General features: G+C 41.7%; 3 protein-coding genes across 7 annotated transcripts in view; 1 reads left to right on the top strand and 2 right to left on the bottom strand.

Moving 5' to 3' along the window:
• Positions 1-3,773, bottom strand: part of tmem248 (transmembrane protein 248) — a 16,775-nt gene extending 13,002 nt beyond the window's left edge. For 2 of the 3 annotated variants that reach the window (XM_036989832.1, XM_021617647.2), the window contains exons 1-3: positions 2,293-2,511; positions 1,731-1,889; positions 1,144-1,429 (exon numbers count right to left, since the gene is read on the bottom strand). In XM_036989832.1, the coding sequence (XP_036845727.1) occupies positions 1,144-1,429; positions 1,731-1,889; positions 2,293-2,355 (508 nt within the window). In that variant the 5' untranslated portion in view covers positions 2,356-2,511. Of the gene's footprint in view, positions 1-1,143; positions 1,430-1,730; positions 1,890-2,292; positions 2,512-3,258 lie in introns of those variants that run through there. The other variant, XM_036989833.1, reaches the window with a different exon arrangement.
• On the top strand, positions 2,514-14,139 carry rad51d (RAD51 paralog D). The gene is made up of 11 exons (XM_021617649.2): positions 2,514-2,679; positions 3,833-3,977; positions 4,101-4,162; positions 4,817-4,935; positions 11,876-11,957; positions 12,122-12,256; positions 12,357-12,452; positions 12,721-12,811; positions 13,056-13,126; positions 13,401-13,565; positions 13,801-14,139. Exons 2-11 carry the CDS (start codon positions 3,896-3,898, stop codon positions 13,900-13,902), a joined length of 1,005 nt encoding a protein of 334 aa, XP_021473324.1. The 5' UTR covers positions 2,514-2,679; positions 3,833-3,895; the 3' UTR covers positions 13,903-14,139.
• The window catches only part of lig3 (ligase III, DNA, ATP-dependent), a 25,981-nt gene continuing 24,014 nt past the window's right edge, over positions 13,968-15,934 (bottom strand). For 2 of the 3 annotated variants that reach the window (XM_036989827.1, XM_036989829.1), the window contains exons 19-21: positions 15,554-15,663; positions 15,289-15,375; positions 13,968-15,066 (exon numbers count right to left, since the gene is read on the bottom strand). In XM_036989827.1, coding sequence (XP_036845722.1) covers positions 14,815-15,066; positions 15,289-15,375; positions 15,554-15,663 — 449 coding nt within the window. In that variant the 3' untranslated portion in view covers positions 13,968-14,814. The remainder of the gene's footprint in view (positions 15,067-15,288; positions 15,376-15,553; positions 15,664-15,934) is intronic. The other variant, XM_036989828.1, reaches the window with a different exon arrangement.

Raw genomic sequence — 15,934 nt, 5'->3', positions numbered from 1 at the left:
TGGACCTCTATATATTTTTTTATAATATAATTTGAGAACTAACAATTCTCAAAATAAAAGCTAGACAGTGAGGGTTAACTGAAAATTCCAAGAACAATGAATTTGACAGTATTGATTTTATTATTATGTTTGAGCAAAACACAGCACTGCTTTAAAAACGGTAAATTTCTCTCAGCTCCATGGCAGAATATGTAGAATAGCAGGAAATTAGCTTCAAATCTAAAAATGTATTATCTCAGCTTCATGGAGAAATTTGTAGAATTGCAGGAAACTGGCTTAAATTAAAAATGTCTTTACACCGCCAAGATGATGGCCTCCTACCATGTCCCCTGCCACCTAAGCCCCTTTTGATCCAGAAAACACAGGACTGCAAACATACATATTCAAACAGTCAGACAGCTTTGAGACTGGCCTACTATGCCCATGCAAAGCCTGCAGGTGACGCGCACGGAGAAGGAATTTGGCATTGATTTCTAATAATCCTTATGTTGACAAGGGACTATTGTCTCAGTTAAGTGGCAAATTGCAACAACAAAAAAAAAGGGGGGGGGGGGGTGTACATCAATACCTATTCAGTCTGGGACTGAAACACACTCCGTAGCAACAGAGGCCAAAGGCACTTTGTTCCTCTCCCTACCATGGGACAGACTGGGAGGAGTATCGGGACTACTAGCCTCTGATTGACTATACAATGCTTCACTGTTCACTCCCACTGAGCCACTCTTTAAGCTCCCCATGAAACATGGTAACTCAAAACCTATCGATAAAGGATTTCCTGAACCACCAAAGCACTGGCTAACAACACTCAGACTCCTGAGGAGTTGTGACAAAAACACAAAACAAATGCTTACACAAAGGATGGCTACTTACAGTCATAAAGCCACCGCTTTCCTGCATCCACTTACAGGTGAATCGAACTCACAACTAAATAAATAATGTATTGGCTTGGACAGTCAAATAACACACTTCAACACAGAGGGGCTTTTATAGACTTTGCATCCACCATAGTTGCTGGACCTGTACTGAAAAGGACAATGTGAAAGAAAACATTTAAGCAGCTCGGTACGATAGTGTGAAAAGGATTAATGCACATAGACCCTGTAACATGGAGGAAGAAGGGACTGAAGACACAAGTGGACTCACCGGCCAGGCCAACCTGTCCCACCAGCACGGTGGCGTAGAGGTGGGTGATGTTACGTGAGTAGCCCCCGAAGGGCCTCAGTGGGTCCAGGGTAAGGGTGATGGGAACAGAGATATTGATCGGGCCCGGGTCCTCCAGAAGCAGCGGGGCCTGGGTGCTGGAGCGCGCCTGGCCACTGGTCACCGTGCTTTCGGGCGTGGTTGACTCGTTCAGGCTGTGCTTGAGCGTCTCATTCTCTGATACGCAGAAGTCAATCTCGTTGAAGCGCAGGAGGAAGATGTTCCAGTCCTGGAGAAGGGGAGGAGACTGAGTCATGCATCTATCCATCTGTGGCTCTGCTGTTGAATAGCACAGCTTATGGCTGTTGATTATTTTTAAATAATCACCAATAATATGGTTAGGTTAAATTGTGACTATCAAGTCACACTTCAAGAAATTAGTTCAGCTAAATGAGCTAATAACTTTGATGTATGACAGCCATTTATAGTTCAGCTTCAGATATCAAGAAACCTCCTGCTGCATGGGTTTTGTACATGTTCCTATGACAGCATCCGTATTGATGTACCAGTGAGAGGCGTGTCCCTCCTACCTCAGTCATCTCTGGGGATTTGATCTCCTTGATTTTGAAGAAGTAGCCAATGGTGAGGAAGGCGATAGCCACGGCGCTGACGCTGACCATAAAGATGACCAGTGGCGGACGATTATTGATGTAGCTCCTCAGGTTCTCCAGAGGATTTAACAGGTACACCTGCAGACAGACAAGGCATGCACACCTAATTTGGTTTCACTGTGCCTCAGGCTCATACAATGCCAGGTCTCAACTCATCAAGCTTGATGAAAAGTGTCAAAGACAAACACAATGGACACAAATACTCAAAGGCATTTGCTGTGTGGCTAACTGGAGAAAATAATGAGCTTGAGATACTGGCATAACATTTATGGAAAAAACAGCATGGTTGATTGACTCAACTGGGGCACAGAGAGGGATTGTTTATGACAATCATTAATTGGCATTTACTCCACACAGAAGTGGTTTTCATGGTTCAAGAAACGTATTGCTGCAAAGAGGGAAGAAACAGTATCAGAGCTTGGCATCCTTGTCAGAAAACAAGCGAATTAGGTGGCGTGAGGTAATGAGAATGTCTACTTACCTTTTTCATCAAAGACATGAACACACATCTGACATAACTCCATAGTGAATTGCGTGAGTACATCCCTGGGCCCTCAACAGGGCTGCCAAACCACTACGCACGTTGCCAAAGAGAAACTACTGCGCTGCTTCCCCCTTCTTTGCATACAGCGAAAAATAGATGCCTGAAAGTCAATGTCCTTAGTTCAAGCTCACACTAAAATGGGGTGCCATGCAACCTTGCATAAGACCTGAAAGACAAGGGATATTCCTGTTGAAACATGCTGCACACACTCTGATTGTTGTTGTTTATTACTTAAGGATATATTTTAGCCTCATCACAGGCTGCTTGTTGGCAAGGTCTTCGGGATCCAATTTGACAGAATATGAATGACAACAATGTACCTTGGTTAGTACAATTCTAGTTGAGTTGGTTTACAATGCTAACTAGCTAGCTCCCTATCTACCAAGTAAAGTAGAATTACATGACTAACGTTAGCTAGCGCTGGTTGCCATATTAAAAACGAAAATAATACACAAACGTTAGCTAGTAGTTAGCTTGTTAACGTTAGTTAATTCATAATGTCTTGTGTCGATGTGAGTATGCTTGGCTGCAATTAGTTAACGTTAGCTAGCTAACGCGTTAAATACAATACATGAATGGCAATATACTGCCACTGGTAATTATTTTGGCTAGTTAGTTAGCTAACATATGGATTGCAAGCAACCGAGTTTATTATTTGTAAACTACCTAAACTAGCTAACTTTAGCCAAAACAATCAACATTTAAAGCAGATGGTGTACTGTAACTAACGTAGTTATGCTAACGTCGTTAGCCATCTAGCTAGCCAAATACACCGAGACCGGTATTAACTAAAGTTAGCCATCTGAACTATAGTAAAAGGCCTTACTTACGTGGGGTGCATGGCGTTAGCTATATCGAACACATGTTAACAATAGATAATAGTTAAATATAATAAAAACTCACCATTTTCTCAGCGCGCACGAAGTTAGCAGATATTATGTGGCTTCGCTGACGGGCTAACTAGCGCGCGCTACTATACTTGCTAGCGGAGTGTCTAGTCGCAGAGTCCCGGGAAAAGTAAAGACCGGAGAATGGAGACAGTCGGGATTTTAGTTTTGAAATAACCACTTACTCCTTTCCATTATTTGCTTATCCCAGCGAGGCTCAAATGTTACACATTTGTTTGTTTATTAACCTTGTTTTACTCGGTCGTTTCCCCCCCACTGCTGAGATGTTTTGCTAGTGTTACGTACTATTTTAATATTCTGAAGAATTTACGCCGAATTTCTCCATAAGTGCGTTCACAAGCTACACATTTAGCGTATGCGATGACAGGGCATGTTCAGAGTGTTTGCACGTTTTCATATCCGGAATTACGTCGAGACCACTTTCTCTGGAATAGCTTCCGAAAATATAGCGGCATTATATATATTTTCAAAAACTTGAAAGCATAACAAACTACCATGGATAGTTTGTCAAAACTGTAAAGTTGAAGTGCACGTAGACCATGTAACCATTTAGACATCTCACATTACAGTGGACGGCTTGCTAGCTTCTTTCTGGACATAGCTACTGCTAGCTGCCTAGCTAGCTATGTGCCATGGTTGTTCTCAGAGATGGCATGTGTCCTGGATTGAGTGAAGAATTGGTTGTGGCTTTACGAGCAGCAGACATTACAACAGGTACGTGGGTTTTAATCAATTTGTTTACTCTGGTTAATCTAGCTAGTAGATGTGGCAATGTTGGTATGACAAAGTATTGAAATACAATAATAATACAATCAGTTGCATTATCCTTTTTTTAAGTGGAAGATCTGGTGTCATCAGATACAGAAGACCTTGCTCAAAAATGTTCCGTGTCCTATAAGGTAAAACATGCATGAAGTAATGCATTTCTATAATCATTATGTGATCTTGCAGACGTTGATTCAACTTTGATCTAACTTTATTAAACGAGCATCATTCGCCTGAGTAGGGTTGTGACAAGATGGAGTAGTGCTACGACCGGAAGTGACGTTTCTTGGCAGGTTAGGAAAACATTTTAGCTAACCCTAAACCTTTTCCTAATCTTAACCTAATTATCCTAACCTGCTCCGTTAATTCTCCTAATACAGAGGTGTCAAACTCAATCCATGGAGATCAAGACAACCAGGTAAGGGGAGTTCCTTACTAATTAGTCAACTTAATTCATTAGTCAAGTACATGGGAGGAGTGAATAACAGCAGACACTCGGCCCTCCGTGGAATGAGTTTGACCTGGTACTAACCTGTTGCGTAAGTTCTCCTAACCTGCTACGAACAAGTTACTTCTGGTTGTAGCTGTATTCCACCTAGTCAGAACCCCTGAGTAGCCGGTTCTCTGCACGTAGAGAATTAACGTGATGCGCAGATGCCTCAGGAAGCTCCAGATCTTTTATTGCTGCAGACAAAAGATCCTGATGAAGTTGGACCCGCAACCACTCCGTTTCTATAATGAGACAATGTTACAAACACTTTTGGCCACAGACTAACTTTGCATTTCAGGCCCTGCTGGCTATACGCAGAGTGCTCCTTGCCCAGCACACAGCATTCCCTGTATCAGGTGCTGATCTATATGAAGACCTGCTGAGTTCAACAGCCATCCTCTCCACAGGCAATCCTAGGTGAGAATCTGCACATCACATTGAAGGCCCTACATCGAAACTGTCTGAGGGACTTTCTATCAGCCAAAACCAGTCAAGTGCTTGTAGTCTTGATGAGTATAAAAAAAACAGAAGAAGTCTAGCATGAGACAAAAGTTATTGGATAAAGTCTTGAGGGTCGATAATTACAGTTGAAGTCAGAATTTTACATTCACCATTCACATTCACCAATTTTTCACAATTCATAACATTTAATTCTAGTTAAAATTTCCTGTCTTGGGTCATTTAGGATCCCCACTTTATTTTAAGAATGCGAAATGTCAGAATAATAGTAGAGAGTGATTTATTTCAGCTTTTATTTCTTTCATCACATTCCCAGTGGGTCAGAAGTTTAACTTGGGTCAAACTTTTCGGGTAGCCTTCCACAAGCTTCCCACAATAAGTTGGGTGAATTTTGGCCCATTCATCCTGACAGAGCTGGTGTAACTGAGTCAGGTTTGTAGGCCTCCTTGCTCGCACATGCTTTTTCACGCTTTTTCTATAGGATTGAGGTCAGGGCTTTGTGATGGCCACTCCAATACCTTGACTTTGTTGTCCTTAAGCCATTTTGCCACAACTTTGGAAGTTTGCTTGGGGTCATTTTCCATTTTGGAAGACCCATTTACGATCAAGCTTTAACTTCCTGACTGATGTCTTGAGATGTTGCTTCAATATATCCACGTAATTTTCCACCCTCATGATGCCATCTATTTTGTGAAGTGTACCAGTCCCTCCTGCAGCAAAGCACCCCACAACATGATGCTGCCACCCCCGTGCTTCACGGTTGGGATGGTGTTCTTCGGCTTGCAAGCCTCCCCCTTTTTCCTCCAAACATAATGATGGTCATTATGACCAAACAGTTATATTTTTGTCTCATCAGACCAGAGGACATTTCTCCCAAAATTATGGTCTTTGTCCCCCAAAAAATCAAATTAATTGCAAAGTCCCTCTTTGCCATGTTAATGAACTGAAAAAAAAACTATTTCCACTGCATTTCAGCCTTGCCACAAAAGGACCAGCTGACATCATGTCAGTGTTGACGAGGACAAGGCTGGAGATCACTCTGTCATGCTGATTGAGTTCGAATAACAGACTGTTCTTCCTCTGTCAACCATGGTTAGTTGCAAGGAAACACGTGCCGTCATCAATGCTTTGCACGAAAAGGGCTTCACAGGCAAGGATATTGCTGCCCATAAGATTGCACTTAAATCAACCATTTATCGGATCATCAAGAACAAGGAGAGCGGTTCAATGGTTGTGAAGAAGGCTTCAGGGCGCCCAAGAAAGTCCAGCAAGCGCCAGGACCGTCTCCCAAAGTTGATTCAGCTGCAGGATCGGGGCAGCACCAGTACAGAACTTGCTCAGGAATGGCAGCAGGCAGGTGTGAGTGCATCTGCACGCACAGTGAGGCAAAGACTTTTGGAGGATGGCCTGGTTTTAAGAAGGGCAGCAAAGAAGCCAGTTCTCTCTGGGAAAAACATCAGGGACAGACTGATATTCTGCAAAAGGTACAGGGATTGGACTGCTGAGGACTGGGGTAAAGTCATTTTCTCTGATGAATCCCCTTTCCAATTGTTTGGGGCATCCGGATAACAGCTTGTCCGGAGCAGACAAGGTGAGAGCTACCCTCAGTCCTGTGTCATGCCAACAGGTATTGCTTCTCAGCCAAGGGAGTGGGCTCACTCACAATTTTGCCTAAGAACACAGCCATGAATAAAGAATGGTACCAATACATCCTCCGAGAGCAACTTCTCCCAACCATCCAGGAACAGTTTGGTGACGAACAATGCTTTTTCCAGCATGATGGAGCAACTTGCCAAAAGGCAAAGTGATAACTAAGTGGCTCGGGGAACAAAACATCAATATTTTGGGTCCATGGCCAGGAAACTCCCCAGACCTTAATCCCATTGAGAACTTGTGGTCAATCCTCAAGAGGCGGGTGGACAAACAAAAAACCCATAAATTCTGACAAACTCCAAGCTTTGATTATGCAAGAATGGGCTGCCATCAGTCAGGATGTGGTCCAGAAGTTAATTGACAGCATGCCAGGGCGGATTGCAGAGGTCTTGAAAAAGAAGGGTCAACACTGCAAATATTGACTCTTAGCATCAACTTCATGTAATTGTCAATAAAAGCTGTTGACACTTATGAAATGCTTGTAATTATACTTCAGTATTCCATAGTAACATCTGACAAAAATATCTAAAGAGACTGAAGCAGCAAACTTTGTGGAAATTAATATTTGTGTCATTCTCAAAACTTTTGGCCACGACTGTACAGTTGCAAACCATAGTCTGACTTTTTTTATGGCGGTTTTGGAGCCGTGGCTTCTTCGTTGCTGAGCGGCCTTTCAGGTTATGTCAATATAGGACTTGTTTTGCTGTGGATATCGATACTTTTGTACCCGTTTCCTCCAGTATCTTCAAGGTTCTTTGCTGTTGTTCTGGGATTGATTTTCACTTTTCGCACCAAAGTACCTTCGTCTCTTGGAGACAGAACGTGTCTCCTTTCTGAGCGGTATGACGGCTGCGTGGTCCCATGGTGTTTATATATACTTGCGTACTATTGTTTGTGCAGATGAACGTGGTTCCTCCAGGCGTTTGGAAATTGCTCCCAAGGATGAACCAGACTTGTGGAGGTCTACAATTTTTGTCTGTCTTGGCTGATTTCTTTTGATTTTCCCATGAGGTCAAGCAAAGAGGCACTGAGTTTGAAGGTAGGCCTTGAAATACATCCACAGGTACACCTCCAATTGCCTCCAATGATGTCAATTAGCCAATCAGAAGCTTCTAAAGCCTTGACATCAATTTCTGGAATTTTCTAAGCTGTTTAAAGGCACAGTCATCTTAGTGTATGTAAACGTCTGACCCACTGGAATTGTGAAATAGTCTGTCTGTAAACAATTGTTGGAAAAATTACTTGTCATGCACAAAGTAGATGTCCTAACCGACTTGGCAAAACTACAGTTTGTTATCAAGAAATTTGTGGAGTGGTTGAAAAACTAGTTTTATTGACTCCCACCTAACTGTATGTGCTCGAATCATATCAAAATGCAGCACTGTTAAAAGATTGTTACTTATCAAAATGAACCCCTGGGGCAGCAGGTAGCCTAGTGGTTAGAGCGTTGGACTAGTAACCGGAAGGTTGCAAGATCGAATCCCGAGCTGACAAGGTAAAAATCTGTTGTTCTGCCTCAGTTCTTCTAGGCTCTCATTGAAAATAAGAATTTGTTCTTAACTGACTTGCCTAGTTAAATAAAGGTAAAAAAACGAATTGAGCCCTACTGATCCCCAGATGGATAGGCTAGTAGTTTGTCCCAGGCTAACACACACAGTGCTACTACAAGCATTAGTTTGGCTAAACATGTGTACATACACCAGATGACAGGGGACACCGGATACATACACAACAATGTAAATCACGGTTATGTGATGGTATTACAACAGACAGCAGAAGACAAATCTGTTTCAATGGGCAATTAAGGTTGTGGGCGATTCCTGTTACATTTGCATGCAAAATCTCAACTGTAATGTCTTACAGCATGAACAAACAAAATATATATGAAACTTTGATGTGTGTGTCTATAGTACCCCTTGGGGGGAATGCATATCCAAAAAAGCGGACTTATAAATATTAGCATGTTGGAGAAATATAGCAAATAAGAGGTGCTATGGATGTTACATGGAATGGATAAGCTTTTTGAGAAGAATGAACATATTAGCATAAGTCTGTGAGTTTGTCTTAGGTCAAAACATGGTTAGCCATTTCGAAGGAAGGCTTGGCTGCACACAAACAATAATTTAGAAAATACTGTCATTTCCATTAATACTTTAGGGAGGAAAAACTACTGTTATGGATGTTACACCACACAAAGTCTGAGATAGACATTCAAATCAATCATAACACATTTGTTGTCGTCTGAAACATTTCTAAAATGTCAATTGAAGGCATAGTAGTTTAGGACTATATAATTACAGGATAGCCTGAATGCATGCAATTTTCTATGTTAACCCCTTACACTTACACTTTGGAGATTATGGGGACATTATCAGACCTAAGGTTCACCTGAAACAAGACTGAATCCAAATATTACACTTTTGATTGTGTGTTTTAAATTTACTGTACCTTTTTAGCAGCATTTTGTCTATAAAGAAATCTGAAAATACTCTGGATACATTCAGTAACATAATAAGAATATTCATTGACATTTTGGAGTAGGTGCAAGATAGAAGGGAAAAAAAAGGTACAAGGGTTTTAGTGAAAGGACTAACTGCTGTCTCCAAGTTGCTGTCTCCATACACCTCTCCAAACTGTGCACATTTCCAAAGTAATTTCAATGCACTTTTATGACAAGGAAAGAGCCTTCAACTACAGTGCCGTGCGAAAGTATTCGGCCCCCTTGAACTTCGCGACCTTTTGCCACATTTCAGGCTTCAAACATGAAGATATAAAACTGTATTTTTTTTGTGAAGAATCAACAAGTGGGACACAATCATGAAGTGGAACGACATTTATTGGATATTTCAAACTTTTTTAACAAATCAAAAACTGAAAAATTGGGCGTGCAAAATTATTCAGCCCCTTTACTTTCAGTGCAGCAAACTCTCTCCAGAAGTTCAGTGAGGATCTCTGAATGATCCAATGTTGACCTAAATGACTAATGATGATAAATACAATCCACCTGTGTGTAATCAAGTCTCCGTATAAATGCACCTGCACTGTGATAGTCTCAGAGGTCCGTTAAAAGCGCAGAGAGCATCATGAAGAACAAGGAACACACCAGGCAGGTCCGAGATACTGTTGTGAAGAAGTTTAAAGCCGGATTTGGATACAAAAAGATTTCCCAAGCTTTAAACATCCCAAGGAGCACTGTGCAAGCGATACTATTGAAATGGAAGGAGTATCAGACCACTGCAGATCTACCAAGACCTGGCCGTCCCTCTAAACTTTCAGCTCATACAAGGAGAAGACTGATCAGAGATGCAGCCAAGAGGCCCATGATCACTCTGGATGAACTGCAGAGATCTACAGCTGAGGTGGGAGACTCTGTCCATAGGACAACAATCAGTCGTATATTGCACACATCTGGCCCTTATGGAAGAGTGGCAAGAAGAAAGCCATTTCTTAAAGATATCCATAAAAAGTGTCGTTTAAAGTTTGCCACAAGCCACCTGGGAGACACACCAAACATGTGAAAGAAGGTGCTCTGGTCAGATGTTGCCAAAAAGTTCCATTTTGGTTTCAATGCAAAACGTTATGTTTGGCGTAAAAGCAACACAGCTCGTCACCCTGAACACACCATGCCCACTGTCAAACATGGTGGTGGCAGCATCATGGTTTGGGCCTGCTTTTCTTCAGCAGGGACAGGGAAGATGGTTAAAATTGATGGGAAGATGGATGGAGCCAAATACAGGACCATTCTGGAAGAAAACCTGATGGAGTCTGCAAAAGACCGGAGACTGGGACGAAGATTTGTCTTCCAACAAGACAATGATCCAAAACATAAAGCAAAATCTACAATGGAATGGTTCAAAAATAAACATATCCAGGTGTTAGAATGGCCAAGTCAAAGTCCAGACCTGAATCCAATCGAGAATCTGTGGAAAGAACTGAAAACTGCTGTTCACAAATGCTCTCCATCCAACCTCACTGAGCTCGAGCTGTTTTGCAAGGAGGAATGGGAAAACATTTCAGTCTCTCGATGTGCAAAACTGATAGAGACATACCCCAAGCGACTTACAGCTGTAATCGCAGCAAAAGGTGGCGCTACAAAGTATTAACTCAAGGGGGCTGAATAATTTTGCACGCCCAATTTTTCAGTTTTTGATTTGTTAAAAAAGTTTGAAATATCCAATAAATGTCGTTCCACTTCATGATTGTGTCCCACTTGTTGTTGATTCTTCACAAAAAATTAGTTTTATATCTTTATGTTTGAAGCCTGAAAGGTGGCAAAAGGTCGCAAAGTTCAAGGGGGCCGAATACTTTCGCAAGGCACTGTATAAGGTGCTTTTTTTGACCTCTCCTAGCTTTGCTATTGAGGAACTGACGCAAGCACAGTTGTAGTTTTTTTGTTTGAAATACAGCCCTGTGTCCCCAACATCACAATTACTGTTCTTGTTTTATGCAATCCAAAAGCATACCATTATACATTTGTAATCTGGGTCAGGTGGGCTTAATTTGAAGCTAAGTTATAAAATACAATCTTAGTGTTAGGCTTTCAAAAGGCACTTCAGACAAACCGATTTGTAATTTTGGTATACATAGAATGGAGTCATGAGTGCATTCAAGTGCATGTTCTGCAGTAGATTTTCTTCACAATATGCCAAACATAGGCTCATTCTGTTCAGGACAACCCAGGGTATAACGCATGTCATCCTTGTAACTGTGGATCAAACATAGCGATCATGAACGTTGATAATTTTAATTACATGAGTTTTCAAATTTGGAAAATGTGAAGTGAGCATTTGGACTCATGGGTGAGTGGTTTGCTTGTATGACATCAAAGCGGTGTCATACAACATGTGCAAAAGAAGCCCAACTAGCTGGAGAGGTGGGGGCATCTTCTTGTTACTTGGTGCTCAAATTTCTAATGGCTGTGAGTCAAAACCCATAAAGGCTGTGAAGCGGAGAACAAATTAGTCGCTTATTAATGACAATTTCCTATTTTCAACCGGTATACGGGATGACTGGCTGTGAGTGGAAAGGGGTACCTGGTCAAATTAAGCCTGCACTCCGACGTTAAGACCTTAAGGATAATTATGAAAGTGGTTTCATTTGTTAATGACTAACTGTATTTTGCATGCTCAGGTTAACTTTCCCATTGAATTGCCCTTTTATTATTGTACTATGACTTGATGGGTTGGTTTTAGCACCTGGCAGGACTTCATAGCCTTGGTGAATGATAGTGTTTGTTTTCTTCCAGTCTAGATAAGCTTCTAGACTCTGGCTTGTACACAGGAGAGCTCACAGAGTTGGCAGGAGGCCCTGGAAGTGGAAAAACCCAGGTGACCTTTTTCCCACAATCGTATATCATGTCACTGGCAAAGTTTACACCTTACTTATCAGTGTGGTTGGTTTTCATAGAATGACCCAATGGATGCTGGTATCACTACTGTCTAGTGTATTGAGTACAACATGTTTATGCTGCCTACATTTCTCTCTTTTTTAGGTGTGTTTTGGTGTTGCAGTGAATATATCTTACCAACTGAAGCAGAGCGTCATATATGTTGACTCAACAGGAGGACTGTCGGCAAGTCGCTTGCTTCAGATGCTCCAAGCGAAGTCGTGCAATATAGAAGAACAGGTGAGCTGGAAGAGGCTGTGACAATGAAAATCTAGTTGAATTAACATTCATTTTCATCAAAACAATTCTCACCACACAGTTCTTACCCGTTGTTGTGCAGATGGAGGCTCTTCAGAGAATCCAGGTCTTTCCAGTGTTTGACATTTTCTCGTTACTCGGCTGTCTACATCATTTTCGATGCGTTGGACTTCAGCAGGTAGTCCTTTGAATGCGTGTCCCCCAAATGGCACCTTATTCACTGGTGCACTAATTTGGACTGGGCCCAAAGGGCTCTGGCCAAAAGTTGTGCACTATATAGTGAATAGGGTGCCATTTGGGATGGACTGTATTTGATGTTGCTGAAATATTAATTAAATTGAGGTAGTTTTAAGATAACTATGATGACAACTGAATTTTTTTTTACATAACTGATCATTCATAACTGAATTCAATCATTCTTGCATCTGTCTTGTCATATTTGACAGGCATCTGCGGGAGGTGGCTCAGTCAAAGCTGTAATTGTGGATTCAGTGTCAGCAGTTATTTCTCCCATACTGGGAGGCAAACAAAATGAAGGTACTATGATGAAAAGTTTCGTGATATTTTCAAGTAGATTATACCTGTTCATTTATCACATATCTTAATAACATTCCCTTTTGAAATAACATTAAGATATAGTTTCTGAAAACACACTGTATAAAAGGACAGCCAGTGGAACATAATTGTACTCTCTGCAAAGGGAGTCACCATTGTGGTTTTGATAAAGGCAATTTTAGCATTGTCTATTTATATAATGACCTTTGGTGACTGGAATTTCTAGGCATGTCCATGATGACGCAAGTGGCAGGGCTGTTGAAGACAATCGCCAAAGACTTCAATGTAGCCGTTCTGGTGAGGGCAACTGATGAACTATTGTTTTTGGTCCTGTTCGGACATCTACACTAAGGGGGGGTTATTTTGAGACATGAAAGATTGGAGAGTCCGATTCAAACCATGCTAACTGGTAGCTTAGGCTGTACGTGTGTAGCGAGGTTCACACAGGCCACACAATGTGTTGTAATATTTAAAATTGGCAGCAGCTAATGGGGATCCATAATAAATACAAGTGTGCTATGACCTATGAGCCTAATCAAATGCCACAGTGATAAGAATCATGTACCCTCAGGTGACAAACACTGTGACCAGAGACGGCAATGGGCAGCTGAAAGCCGGACTGGGCCAAACGTGGAGTCACGTACCTAGAATTCGGATTCTACTGCAACGGCTCGAGAGGCCGGGATCCACTTGTTCTAGTGTACGCACTGCCACTTTGGCCAAGTCCTCAAGACAGGTGAGGTGTTGACATGGGCTTGTCCATGTTAGTATTCATTCTTTGTCCAAATAAGATTGAAAATAATGGACCTCATGACATTTTCTGCCTCAGTTCTGTGAGATGGAAATCTGTGGTATAACCCAAAAATGTGATGTCATATGGAATCCTTTCCTGCAAAATGAGTGCTGTTGCATTGGAGATGTGTTCAAATAGGATCAAACTTAATGGAGATTTAACCTGTTCTGTCTCTTAGCCTTGTCATCTGAAAGAAGAGTTTGACTTGCAGTGCTGGGGCAGGTCTGAAGAACAGCTGTATGGAATGTCAGGAAAGAGGAAGCACACTGAGCCCAGCTAGGCCTCAACATCCATGGTGGTGCTCATTAGGTATCAAATGGAAGAAAACTGACAAATGGAGAAAAGGATATTCAAACCAGTTTATTTTAAACATTAGCACATCAAAGGTATTGTGTGAATTAAAGGATATTTCTGACATCATAGATTTGTCACCTGGTTGCACTCTGGTTTACAAAATTAATAAACCCCAATTTAGTGTTCCACTTGGCCATAAAAAAAAAAAAAGTTAAAAAAATTGTGACAGTATCCTGTTGTCTTTTTTTCCCCCATCTTGCATTTCATGTGGAGAACATGCATTGTTAGAAGAAGCCCTCTCCTAGATACTATGACAGTCGACTTTCATGATTTGTATCATTGGACATGTCCAAACTACTTTAATTCGTCCTAATAGTATTGTTATCTACACTACACACTTGATCAAAGGAACCCCATTTGAAGTGAGAACCTTGGCTTTGAGGTAGGTCAGCTGGACCTAACCCGTTCACACAGCATGGGCACACAATTGCAGAAACCAAACTGATAAAGACTATCTTAAGTAATTATGGTTTATTTGAACCAATGCTACTCGGATACAAAAAAAAGACTGGAAACAATAAATAGAAAGATCCATGGATGGAAACATTACTCAGCCCATAGTAGACAGATACTACTCCTAGCCTGACGTAGTTAGGCCTATATCTTTCTTAACTCTAATCATACTCTGCCATGACCATCACAATATCTCATGATCTGGTCCTGTGTCCTTGTGGTTATATCATTCATAGCAACATTCAACTAAGTTTATATCGGTTTTTAGCTTGGATCAAGCTCAGCTGTAAAACATGATCAGCGTATAATGGTCCATTGTTTGTTAAGCCAACACACTTCAAAATCGCACCAGTGTTCGGGGGGGGGGGGGTGTAATTAATGTTCATCAGCATGGAGGTACCACCCGTCTCTTGCGGATACACTCCCAGATCCAGCCGGGGGTGACTCTCTGGGCATGGCTGTCCTCCTCGGGCTCAGTCAGGGTGTGTGTGGCCGAAGCGGCGTCATACTCCGGCACCAGGTCCCCGTCGTAGGCCACAAAGTAGCGCCGCAGCTTGGTGTGGTCCTGCACAGAGTCTGGCAGAACAAGCTTCACACCACTGAAAATGTCCAGTAGAGTCTGGGGAGAGCAGGAAGTCTTTAAGACACAATCCTTAGTTTAATTTATTAAAATGACAGTAAGTATTACAGATTGCACCTTTAACTAAATACAGTTTTACAGATAGATCATCCAATAATAAATAAAAACATGTTCTAATATTTCATCTACTAGCATGTCTTGTTAGAACTTTTTGTTTAGAAGAATTTGAGCGTAAATCACAGTTGGTGACAAATGGAACAGAAACAATGAAGCACCCACCTTGTCATTCCTGGGTTCTGCTAACATGGAGGGGGCCATTTTAGTCTTGCTTTGTCCATTACTGTGATGGACAGTTTCAGTCTTTACCTGGAATACATTGGAGCCCAGATACATTTTGCGGGATGCAAGGCTGAAATCTATTCTGGATGTGAGAAATGTAATGACCCAATAAAAAAAGTCTACTGATGCTACTCCATGGTTCACCTATGCAGCACCCTACTGCCAAATAGGATAACACCAGTTGCTATGGTTGAGTGTAGGGTACCTTCTTTGCGCTGGGCTCTTCTGAAGGCATTTTCCTCTTGGTTGCTGGAACAGGCGAGGGAGGCTCTGTCTTTACTGCCTTAGCTTTGGGGGTATTGCTGTTGCCTGTGCCTAAGGTAATGGAAACATCACATTGAATCAAAATATATTAGAGTCGAGTTGGAACCGATTCAGGGAACAGAACCTGAAACGAACAGAACTGTTACTTTCAAATCTTAAAACGATTAATATTTTTTGCTCCCAAAAAATATTTCTAATGTCTAGTACATAATTCTGTAATTCAGTGAACTTATGCTAAACCCATTCCAACTGATGTCATGATGTTCAGCACTTCAAGCCAACCCCCCTTCAATGTCCACCCTTCTCTCATCCACCCATGGCA

This window comes from Oncorhynchus mykiss, chromosome 10 (genome assembly GCF_013265735.2).
Source record: "Oncorhynchus mykiss isolate Arlee chromosome 10, USDA_OmykA_1.1, whole genome shotgun sequence".
NCBI lineage: Eukaryota > Metazoa > Chordata > Actinopteri > Salmoniformes > Salmonidae > Oncorhynchus > Oncorhynchus mykiss.
The sequence above is the reverse complement of the archived record's forward strand: the minus strand, read 5'-3'. Positions and strand labels throughout refer to the sequence as shown.

Bases quoted from the DNA above. Each gene is read 5' to 3' on its own strand.
- rad51d (XM_021617649.2), top strand. From the start codon at position 3,896: ATGGTTGTTCTCAGAGATGGCATGTGTCCTGGATTGAGTGAAGAATTG. The intron at 12,812-13,055 runs GTACTATGATGA...TGGAATTTCTAG, and splicing joins GGGAGGCAAACAAAATGAAG to GCATGTCCATGATGACGCAA. The intron at 13,566-13,800 runs GTGAGGTGTTGA...TCTGTCTCTTAG, and splicing joins TGGCCAAGTCCTCAAGACAG to CCTTGTCATCTGAAAGAAGA.